Source organism: Erpetoichthys calabaricus, chromosome 17 (genome assembly GCF_900747795.2).
Source record: "Erpetoichthys calabaricus chromosome 17, fErpCal1.3, whole genome shotgun sequence".
Classification (NCBI taxonomy): Eukaryota; Metazoa; Chordata; class Cladistia; order Polypteriformes; family Polypteridae; genus Erpetoichthys; species Erpetoichthys calabaricus.
In genome coordinates this window covers 72262892-72275272 of record NC_041410.2, presented here as the reverse complement: position 1 = coordinate 72275272, position 12381 = coordinate 72262892, and the positions used below count along the sequence as shown (strand labels likewise).

Sequence of the window (12381 nt, the reverse complement as noted above, 5' to 3'; positions counted from 1 at the left end):
AATGCCAGGCGTCACGTTTGGAGGAAACCAGGCACCGCTCATCACCAGGCCAGTACCATCCCTACAGTGAAGCATGGTGGTGGCAACATCATGCTGTGGGGATGTTTTTCAGCGGCAGGGACTGGGAGACTAGTCCGGATAAAGGGAAGGATGACTGCAGCAATGTACAGAGACATCCTGGATGAAAACCTGCTCCAGAGCGCTCTTGACCTCAGACTGGGGCGATGGTTCATCTTTCAGCAGGACAACAACCCTAAGCATACAGCGAAGTTATCAAAGGAGTGGCTTCAGGACAACTCTGTGAATGTCCTTGAGTGGCCCAGCCAGAGTCCAGACTTGAATCCGATTGAACATCTCTGGAGAGATCTTAAAATGGCTGTGCACCGACATTTCCCATCCAACCTGACGGAGCTTGAGAGGTGCTGCAAAGAGGAATGGGCAAAACTGGCCAAGGATAGGTGTGCCAAGCTTGTGGCATCATATTCAAAAAGACTTGAGGCTGTAATTGCTGCCAAAGGTGCATCGACAAAGCATTGAGCAAAGGCTGTGAATACTTATGTACATGTGATTTCTCAGTTTTTTTATTTTTAATAAATTTGCAAAAACCTCAAGTAAACTTTTTTCACGTTGTCATTATGGGGTGTTGTGTGTAGAATTCTGAGGAAAAAAATGAACTTAATCCATTTTGGAATAAGGCTGTAACGTGGAAAAAGTGATGCACTGTGAATACTTTCCGGATGCAGTGTAGTATGTACACTGTACACTTCAGAATTCTTCCTGCTACTTCTGCTAGCAGTCATGTCATTAATAAACACCAGCGACTGACTTCTTCTACTACTACCACTCCTCCTCATCTCTATCCAACATTGTTGTATACTGTATATTGATCTTAGTTTCCTTTGTCTAAAGCAAATTGTTCCAGAACTGGAAAGGCTTTTAAAAAATGTTTCCTGGCAAAGTCGAAGCTGTTCTTCCTAAGATTGAGGTTTACTAGTGGTTTGCACTTTCTGGTAAACCCTCTGTTTCATGAAGTCTTCTCTTGATTGTAAACTTTGGCAATGATAGTTCTACCTGGTTTGGCTAAATGTTGTGTAGGAGTTCTTCTTCACCAAGGACAGAAATTTGCAGTCATCCAGCGTTTTTCCAGACCTTCTCTTGTTGCTGAGTTCATCAGTGTGTTCCTTCTTTTTAAGGATATATAAATAGTTGATTTGACAACTCCTGGTGTTTCTGCTCTCTCTCTAAAGGGTTTGTTTAGCTTTTCTTAGCATAATGATGGACTGTTTTTACTTGCGTGCACAGTTCTTTGGACTCTTCAATTACATAATGATCGCATAATTTCAAATTAATTGTGGCAACGTACAGAGCCAAAATTATGTAAATTGTGTCACTGTCCAAATACTTATGAACCTGACCTAAAATATCCACTGTTGTCATTAACATTTGATATTGTCTAAGTTGTTTGGTAGCTGGATTTATACTTCTGAGACATTTATCTAATCTCATTGTACTGAGTACATATGGTAGAAAACTTAACCCTGACTTAAAACTGTGGAATAATGTGCAATAATTTAACTGAAATGCAGTCCAGTTGAAAGCAAGAATTTGTTCATACATTTTTGAAAATGTTTAACCACATCATCTCTTCTGGGCCAAGAATGATCACCCATGTGTTATGAACTGAAAAAGTACACATTTGTGGTAACAGTAACTGAAAAAACCTGTACATGGTGCAAACCTAGAAAACCCTAGCACAGAAAAAAATCTGACAACAGGAAAGCTCGTAGCCTGGCATGGTATTTTTTTTGCTTCTCTCTTCAAGGCCAGAGAGTGACTAATTTTGTTCAGGTAACATCAAACCACCACCTAATAGCACCAGAGACCAACAATAATAACAATAAGAAAAAATAGTGCAGGAAAAATTACATCTACAAAGCGGTGAACATGCTGCTTAAATCTTTACAAAATCTTATATAGAATGTGCCAGTCAGTGGAGTGATAGTCATTTGATAGGCGATCTTTTATAGTTTTCAGTCGGCAACAAGCCTTGATCCGATGCACACTGTGCTTTCGTTGTCAAAGCATTCTTCAAAAACAAATCCATCTTCACTATGCAATGCACCTTCTGAACGCACTTCAGCATTCCTCCTTACTGTGACGTTCCAAATCGATAAACAACTCTTCAGTGGGTGGCTAAATTTAGACAGACAGGTACAACAGAAAATCTCTAGGCCGTCCTCGGACTGTATGAGCATTTTCAACACAATGTACTGGAGGAACTCACTGAGAGAGACTGGGAGAGCCGAAGAGAGTTGTGCGCAAACATTCTGCAAACCGTTCATCGAGATGCCATCTTCAAGTGCAGTGATGAAGCACATTTCCATTTGAATGGTAGCTTAAATAAGCAAAACTTTCGCTATTGGGCTGAAACAACCCTTGTGAACTTCATCAGAGACTCCTGCACAGTGAGTGTGTTACAGTTGGATGTGCCATTGCAGAATTTGGCATTGTAGGCCCTTACTTTTTTGAGAAGGCGGGAGCAACGGTCACCGTCACTTCAGAATGTTATGTTGAAATGTTACAGAACTTTTTGTGGCGCCAACTGGAAGAGATGGATGAGGTGGATGCTTGGTTTCAACAGGCTGGAGCATGACATCCATTAGTGGTTATGTCGGGTGGCCGTCACGTTCGCTTGATCTCACTCTGTGCGATTTCTTCTTGTGGGGCTATCTCAGGTCAAAGGTATACACACACCTACCTCAAAACCTTGAAGTCCTCAAGGACGCTATTCACCACAAAGTCGCCGCTATTCACCTTCAAATGGCCAAATGACTCATGCATGCGTTCAGAAATAGTTTCAAAGGGTATACTGCTAATGATAGCCACCACCTTGAAGACAACATTTTAAAAATACAGTGGAAAAAAAATATCTTGTATATCCTTTCTTGTGTCATGATGAAATTTATTTTTATCTTGTAACGTTTTCGTAAAATAAACGTTTGAAATGTGGTACTTCTTTTTGGCTCACCCTGTATATGTAATTAATACACTGCCTGGCCAAAAAAACGTCGCCACCAAAAAAAAAGGTCACACACTCTAATATTTTGTTGGACCGCCTTTAGCTTTGATTACGGCACGCATTCGCAGTGGCATTGTTTCGATAAGCTTCTGCAATGTCACAAGATTTATTTCTATCCAGTGTTGCATTAATTTTTCACCAAGATCTTACATGATGGGTGCATCACTTCATCTGCCTCTCTTCTTACCCTGATGCGCCCATCACTCTGGAACAGGGTAAATCTGGACTCATCAGACCACATGACCTTCTTCCATTGCTCCAGAGTCCAATCATTATGCTCCCTAGCAAATTGAAGCCTTTTTTTCCGGTTTGCCTCACTGATTAGTGGTTTTCTTACGGCTACACAGCTGTTCAGTCTCAATCCCTTGAGTTTCCTTCGCATTGTGTGTGTGGAAATGCTCTTACTTTCACTATTAACACTAGAATTACCAGAGCCTACGAAAAAACTTGTAAATCCGTCCCACCTTAAATCGCGTCTTAAATCCGTTTGCACCTCTCCGCCAGAGTCCTTTGTCATCTAAATGTGCTGATAAACACAAGCTACTAGCAGCCAGCTATTCCATCCCCCTACCGACTTAGAACGAATTTCTCCTAGCTCATGCCTTGCCTTGATTTGATTATCTGGGATTGAAGTGGAGTTTTAGAGTGGAAATAATATAGCCTTATTTGGAATACACGCATTTCATGTGTGTTCCGTTTCTATAGTAGTCTGTGCAAACACATTTTTAAAACAGAAACGTTTTTCATATTCTAATAGTAAATGACAAAATGTAGGCATAAACTATATAACGTATGAAGCCTGAAGTCCATATATCAAAGAAACACTTTCACAGAAGGTACAAATAAGAGAACACGTGCGCTTATATTCAAAAATATAACTGCACAAAATAAAAAAAGCCGCGTTAGCATGCCACATTGACACTCTTACTACAACCGCCGCGGTGGTGTAATGGTATCAGCTCCTGACTGGGAATCAGAGGGTGACGAGTTCGATCCCGCACTGCTCCACTTCGAGAAGTGAACTGCTCTTATTCTTACTATTTTAGAATAACAACATAAATTTGATTTCAGTCTGTAACAGCCGGTGTAACTTATGATACTGGTAAAGGTTAGCTTTTTATTTATTTATTTTTTTTAATTCACTTTTCATTCTCGCAGTTGCATTCAGAATCAATCCATACAACCCCATCTGACACAGCTGTTTTCACATAAATAAAAGTGCACTTTTATTCAAGGCTATAACCGAAGAATAAAGAAAGCAAGTTACAGTTGGTGGTTGATACGACAGCTTGCGTGGTGCAATGCTAAGAACTGCTGATTTCAAGTGACAGTGAGATATGAAGAAGGCAGCTTCACCAGCGTTTGTGTGTCAGAACCCTTTGGGGGGGGGGGGGGGGGCGTTAGTATGCATCATGGTACACTGCAGACCTATAGCACGTCATTATGTCAGATGGGGTTGTATGGATTGATTCTGAATGTGACTGCGAGAATGAAAAGTGAATTAAAAAAAAAAAGCTAACCTTTACCAGTATCATAAGTTACACCGTCTGTTACAGACTGAAATCAAATTTATGTTGTTATTCTAAAATTGTAAGAATAAGAGAAGTGGAGCCGTTCGGGATCGAACTCGCCACCCTCTGATTCCCAGTCAGGAGCTGATACCAATACGCCACCGCGGCGGTTGTAGTAAGAGTGTCAATGTGGCATGCTAATGCGGCTTTTTTTTTGTGCAGTTATATTTTTGAATAAAAGCGCACGTGTTCTCTTATTTGTACCTTTTGTGAAAGTGTTTCTTTGATATATGGACTTCAGGCTTCATACATTATATAGTTTATGCCTTTATTTTGTCATTTACTATTAGAATATGAAAAACGTTTCTCTTTTAAAAATGTGTTTGCACAGACTACTATAGAAACGGAACACACATGAAATGCGTGTATTCCAAATAAGGCTATATTATTTCCACTCTAAAACTCCACTTCAATCCCAGATAATCAAATCAAGGCAAGGCATGAGCTAGGAGAAATTCGTTCTAAGTCTGTTGGGGGATGGAATAGCTGGCTGCTAGTAGCTTGTGTTTATCAGCACATTTAGATGACAAAGGACTCTGGCGGAGAGGTGCAAACGGATTTATGATGCGATTTAAGGTGGGACGGATTTACGAGTTTTTTCGTAGGCTCTGGTAATTCTAGTGTTAAACATAGACCTGAGTTCTACTGTTGTTTTTCTTCGATTTGATTTCACCAAACATTTAAGTGATCGCCGATCACGATCATTCAGGATTTTTTTCCAGCCACATTTCTTCCTCGAAGACGATGGGTCCCCACTATCCTTCCAGTTTTAAATAATGCGCTGGACAGTTCTTAACCCAATTTTAGTAGTTTCTGCAATCTCCTTAGATGTTTTCTCTGCTTGATGCATGCCAATGATTTGACCCTTCTCAAACAGACTAACATCTTTTCCATGACCGCGAGATGTGTCTTTCGACATGGTTGTTTAACAAAATGAGATGCAACTCATTGCACCAGTTGGGGTTAAATAACTTGTTGCCAGCTGAAAGATAATTGCCCATGCAGTAATTATCCAATAGGAGGCTCGTACCTATTTGCTTAGTTAAATCCAGGTAGCAACTTTTTTTTTGGCCAGGCAGTGTATATGTGTATATATATATATATATATATATATATATATATATATATATATATATATATAATATGTATTATAAAAAAAAAATCTTGAAACGAGATGTGATCTTTGGAAGAGAGATGTTTGGAATGGAGATCTTTGAAGAGAGACAGAGACACTTTTACGTCCCACGAGATGGACAAGTCACTCACAACCTTTGGAAGCAAGTCCTGTGATACACATGCAGAGCAGGTTAGAGATAATAGAAGTAGGAAAATTCGAAAGTCTCAAAAAAAAATGACAGTAAAGATCGCATTAGTGCAAACAAACAGAAAATGAAAGAATGGAACAGCAAAACGAGATCGCATTTTATTTGAGGCTGTCTGGGGGACAGGAAGGTGCTGTAACCGACTTTCAAACGATTACAGCGGCGCACAAAATGCAGAGCACGTGGCACGGCAGGAGCAGCAAGCCATGCAGCTGATCGAGCAAAGAGGAGGTAATATAAACAACTGTTACTTGTTTCCCATTGTATCACTGTTTAAGAGGGGTTTCGGAGGAGTGACCGCATCTCCTTGGACTGCGTTCAGCCCCACTTCACAACGGCGCATCGCTTTGGTGGCAGGGTGGGGGTTGGCGGTTTGGGGGGTTGGGTTAGTGTATTGGTGCTGGGGTCGGGTGGGGGGATAATCGGATAGGCGAGTGAAGTGCAGATCACACGGTACGGCAGAGGTAGCAAGCCAGCAGCTGATTGAGCAAACAGAAGGTTTACACAACACAGTATTCGTTTAAGGCGAATTTCGGTGGGGCAGCCTCATTCAGCCCCCCTCTTCACAATGGCCCGCAGCGCTGGCAGAAGGGGTTGGTGAGTAAAGTGAGCAGGGGCAAAGCCCCCTAATGTGTGTGTGTGTGTGTGTGTATGTATGTATGTATGTATGTATGTGTATATATATATATATATATATATATGAATGGAAGAGAAGGTCTGTGATACGGTTTGCATATTTTTCTCCCTTTGTGGATCTCCAACTGCAAATATATATATATATATATATATATATATATATATATACACACACACAAACAAACAGTAAAATTTTAAACTCAGTCCTGTAACAAACAGGAAGCCAGTAAAGAGAAGCTAAGAAAAGTATGACGTGATTTTGTTTTCGTGTGCCTGTTAGAAGCCTGGCAGCAGAATTCTGGATGAGCTGAAGATAAGCAAGGAATAACTGGTTAACTCCAGTTATAATGAATTGCAATAGTCAAGCAGAGAAGAGACAAATGTGTGAATTACTGTTTCAAGATCATGTACAGAAACAAAGGGCTTGATGTTAGCTAATAACCTGAGCTGACAGGAACAGGCTTTCACAATGAAGTTAATTTGTTTATAAAATTTGAGGGCATTATTAAAAACCACACCACAGTTTTTTGCGAAGGGTTTACAGTAGATTGTCACGGGTATATAAAAAGGTATTAACTATGTCTGCAAATGAGAATCTTAATGATCCCTTAAAATTCATGTTTTACATTAACATTTTTAGATGTGCAGTATTAATTTTAAAAAAGGTACTTTATGAAATCTATTATGAAAATTGTAATCTCAAAACATTGCAAGCATAATTTCCCATTTCCTAACCCCATTTTAATTGCAAAACACAAGGAATATCCGAATAGACAGAAAAAGTCAGGTCGAGGTTACAGCCTAAAACCTTCATAATTAGAATGAATAACAGTATATATGTGACTTGTGGACTACCATGGGCTCATAATAAGGTTGGATCCCTCACTTCATAGTTTTAAGTTTCTACTAAAAAAGCACTTTCATTTACTTGCTTTTTAGCTTACTGAGTGTGAGTGCTTAAATCTTTCTATTTATATTGTTAATACTGTGTTCATCTTATATATAAATACATTAAATATATATATATTTTTCATAATTTTATATAAGCTATTTATATGTGTGTGTTGGTATATGTGTGTTCATGCATGTATAATTTTTTCTTTTTAGTAATTATCTGGATTTTATTTCTTACTGTTAGCTCTTATTCAGTGTAAAGCGCTTTGGTCAACTTTTAGTTGTTTTAAATTTGCTATGTACATAAATAAAACCATAAAACCAAATGACATGCCAATAAAATGTGGCCTGAGCAGGAAAATAAATTAGAAACTATAAAGAAATAACAATAGTAGTAGTAGAAGAGAAAAACTTAAGGAATAGAAAGATTAACAAATAAATCCTTTCTTTAATCCACAACAAGAGCAATATTTATTTTTATAAATTAAGGATGTCATTCATCATAATATTTTCCTCTTATTAATGAGCATGATTAGCTTGGTTTTCATCAAAGTGGCACATCGTTTCTTTTACCTCATTGTTAAACTGCCAGTTAACAAGATCTTCAAAGCTATGACTTGACAAATGAATTCTTCTTTTCAGGTGAGGTTGCAGACTGTTTGGTTCAAGTAATATGCCCTAAAATGTACATTATAATGTAATCATCTATGTCAGACCCTTAGAGAGGGGATGAGAAAGAAGGAATTGAGTGCAAGCTGTAGCATGAGTGCTAGCAAAACTTCTGCAGAGCAGGCATGTGGTCTCACCTCTCTCCTCAGTGTTAACCACAACCAGGCCCTATCAGGGGTACAGATGCATTTAACAACTTCAGTATCAAAAAGTTGCTTTTGGTGAATGTGCACTGCTTCACAAAAAAGTAGCCTATTAGTGTGCCACAGTCTACCAAGCTAATTGACAGAGTGATTGTTCAGGCCAACACTAACACATTGTGTTATACTAAGAATTACAGAACAAGAACACAATAAGTGCATTTAAAAATTAACTATGGTATCATCGTAATCTGCATAATATACCTTACACTTACTAGAATAAAAAGCAGGAGCTTGAAAAAGGCTCTTAAAATTCACATTAAATCAAAATAGTATTGACTCTCGAATTGGATAGACTTACGGTATATATACTGTGTATTTCAAAATTAAAGCAGAATTGAAGAAAAGATTAGTTGAAAACAGTATTTTCAGTACTTGGTCTCTGATTATGAAAATGACTGGAAGCAAATGAAAGGTTGATGTTGGAAACGGCAAGTATATAGAAATGCTGCAGTGGAATCTTGTGAAAATACAGAAAAAATGTTTAATGGTAATTTTACAAAAGCGCTAACAATGCATGACAATAAGAAATGCCATAATAGTATGTGTTTATATTTTATAGACCAACAGTAGCAAAATGTACTTCCATCTGATTATTTTTACCATTTCTAGGCCACATTTAGCTGAAACCTCTATGACAGCAGCATTAAATCGAATACAAGGACCATGCCTGGGCAGCAGCACCTCTCTTAACACAGGACACAAAAACTCATAGCAGGCCAGTTTGGAGTCACCATCTAACTTAAGCAGCACATATTAAAGATATGGGGGATAAAGATATGGGGGATAAATGCAGTATCTGAATGTACAAGTGTTAACACATCATCGACTGTACCAGATGGTTGTCATAAATTTGCAAAATATCTCGAACATAATATCAAGTCTGATTATATGATACATTCAGAATAATATTTAATAGGGTTTTCTAAACTTAATCTGCATCTGTTCTAATTTACTAGCAAAAAGAAATTATACTTTATATTTACCAAAATATTCCTTGCATCTGAAATGCTCCTGTTTTTCTGTATCAATCTTGATGCTTACGTACAGAAATTATCTTTCCCAAACCATAAATATGCTATATTAATAATTTGCATTTATATAGCGCTTTTCTCACTACTCAGAGTGCTCAGCAATTGCAGGTTAAGGGCCTTGCTCAAGGGTCCAACAGAGCAGAGTCTCTTTTGGCATTTACGAGATTCGAACCGGCAACTTTCCGATTGCCAGTGCAGATCCCTAGCCTCAGAGCCACCACTCCGCCTATTCATTTCAAGAGGATTCAATGATAATAGGATCAAAATGTGTATCATATTTGTTGTCCTCCTATGTAGCTGTCCTCTGTAATTAATGAAAAAAATATCAATAATTTATTCATGTTCTGAATACCCTTGGAGATCTTGACCCCATCATGTAATTCACATTCGCATTTACTGGTGTAAACAGAACAATTTAAAGCTGTCATTTAACTTACATGCTTCAGACAATCCGGGCAAAACCAACCAAGATATGGGAATATATGCAAATTTCACACAGACCATACCCAGGCCATGATTTAAATATGGAACATTGGAACCATGTGAAAAGAGGACTAGTTAACTGTAGTTTACAATACTGTAAACAATGTCACCTAAAGTAATAAACATTTTAATTATACAGAAATACTGATATTTGCATTCCTTTATCTTTTTATTCATAACTTTTTATTTAATATTTTTCATTAATGGGAAACTAAAACTAATGTTGTTAATGTTCAGGTTTATTGCTTTTTTTGACTCGTTACAATAAACAAGTCCGTGAGAACAAATATTTGGTATGTTGTACATTAAGTGCATGGTACTATCACTAATGAAGACAACTTTATATTTGTGATATTTTATTTTGATTAACACACTCTAAACCTTAACACATGCAGTTATATTAATGTTGGGTAAAGGGAGTTTTGTTGCATTCCAAATTGCAGCTATCATTTTTTCACAATGAAAAACTAGTGTGCTGTTTTCTGCTGTTGACTCCATTTTTGCAAATTTCTGTTCTTCATGACTATGCTGATTCTGACATTTCTATGTCTGTGGGGAACTTTATTTGCTTTTTTGATTGGGTGGGGATCGCTTTGACAATTATCAAAGGAGTTAATAATATTGTTTTGTGCGTCTCATTAGGTGGTATGCTGGGTTCTGCTGACCTCACAATGCCAAACGGTGCAGGCTCCAGCCCAGTGGGTAAGTCCATAAGGAAGAATTAACTAGTTTTGAAGTGCTCTAGCTAAATTTGAATACATTAGCAAGATTGTCATGGAGATATAAATTTAGAGGTTGTAATTGTGTATAATGCATAGGGTTATGTACCATGCAAAAGCTACTATAGATTACCTCTAAGAGGAGCTGTGGAACAATTTAGTATAATGATAGACAGGCCAGGCTACATTCTGGACTTTGGGCATGGTACAGGAGTCAAGCTATCTTCACATATTTTTTCATATATCTCCTTAATATGTGTTGTCACAGTAACAGTGTGAGCTGACTTTGAATTTAAATAGTCAGTAGGCAGTAGGTTCCCCCGACTCACTGAACAGTAAGAGTATCAGGCTGACCAGTTAGGGCATGAGATCATATCTCCCTTAGTACTTAATCATTACAAACCTCAAAACTTGTATTTTAGCTTTACAGGCACTTGCTCTCTGCATCCATGAACTGGATGAGTAGATTTAAAACTGGATGGATGAATAAAATAGATGCATTGACCTTTTTGCAGATATGGTTGGAATCATTATTAGATAGTGCAACTTGAGATATAGCCTAGTAGGTCTGGACTTCGCCTTTGTTATTAGCAGTGCATTACATGATAAAAGAAATTTGATTGCATCCAATGCCAATGTTTTCAATTCTAATTACAAAGATATCATCCCAGCAAGAACTTTTTTTTTTTTTATTACACATAATTATCAAGACGCTTTCATTTTACACAAGACATGCTCCAAATGGATTTAGAACAACATCTGAAATGGAACATGTTCCAGCTTGGCTTTAATCATATAAGATTTATGTTAGTGTAGCATCTTGTCTACCCAATTCTAGATCTGTTAATAACTGATCCAGCTATATGTTATCTTTTTGTGCTTTTGTGTTGTCTTGCACAACCTACTTCCATAGGAATACTTATAATTTAAACACAGCATTCACAAAAGGATATGAATTACTTCATTTAATTATTTGGCTGCCTCAAACCAATTCTGAAGTCTGCATTTACACTGTATATTTGCATTTTGAACTGTTCATTTACTTTACGTACCTTTTAGTTTGGTGAAGAAATGTATATATTCATTAATTTATTGTGTTTTATTGTAGCACTGTGACTTTTTCTGTGAATCCAGGAGACAAAAAACAAACGTGTAATCAGTTAAAGTGATTGGTCTTGACTAGGATTTATCTGAGTTACAATTTGTCTCTTAATATATGAGCACATAAAAAGTTGGAATTCCATAACAAACTTTTTTTACAAACATACTGAAAGGCCAAAAGACCCACCAGATGCACTGCAAAATAGCCACCATCAGATCATCTACTGAACCAAGATGTGTCCTTGATTCTGCAGTATTTAGGTTAAATTTAGATCTAGATTTCTTTCTTTCTGTCTTTGAAACGTATTTAATCAAGAATTTGGTAAAATAGAAAATAGCAGAGGTCATCTGAATCGGATAGTTTTTGTATGTCTAGAGGAAAAACAAGTATACAGTTAACCACATGGATTCCCAGGTAAGCAAAACAGCAGTTAGAGCTAGATGCCATCAAAGTCATTTGCACCTTTGGTTAGAGAGTGATGGACCACTTCCTGATATGGTTTCCCAAGCCTTTCATGTTAAGATACAGGTGTTCTGGTAATCAGTGCCATGTGATGTGACAGTGAGTTCAGAAGCAGTTTTCCTAGCTCTTAAAAACAAATTAATATTGAGCTTTGTTTGTGGGTTCTCACTCTCTTTTGTTCTGTCTCTGGCTCTTTGGACAGCAACATTC

The 12381-nt window shown here is 37.6% G+C and overlaps 1 protein-coding gene across 15 annotated transcripts in view; it reads left to right on the top strand.

Moving 5' to 3' along the window:
• mef2aa (myocyte enhancer factor 2aa) overlaps positions 1 to 12381 on the top strand; it is a 521886-nt gene that overhangs the window by 462561 nt on the left and 46944 nt on the right. For 10 of the 15 annotated variants that reach the window (XM_051920754.1, XM_051920742.1, XM_051920750.1 and 7 more), the window contains one exon: positions 10531 to 10590. The exons of the other annotated variants lie outside the window; for them this stretch is intronic. In XM_051920754.1, coding sequence (XP_051776714.1) covers positions 10531 to 10590 — 60 coding nt within the window. The remainder of the gene's footprint in view (positions 1 to 10530; positions 10591 to 12381) is intronic. 15 annotated transcript variants of the gene reach the window in all.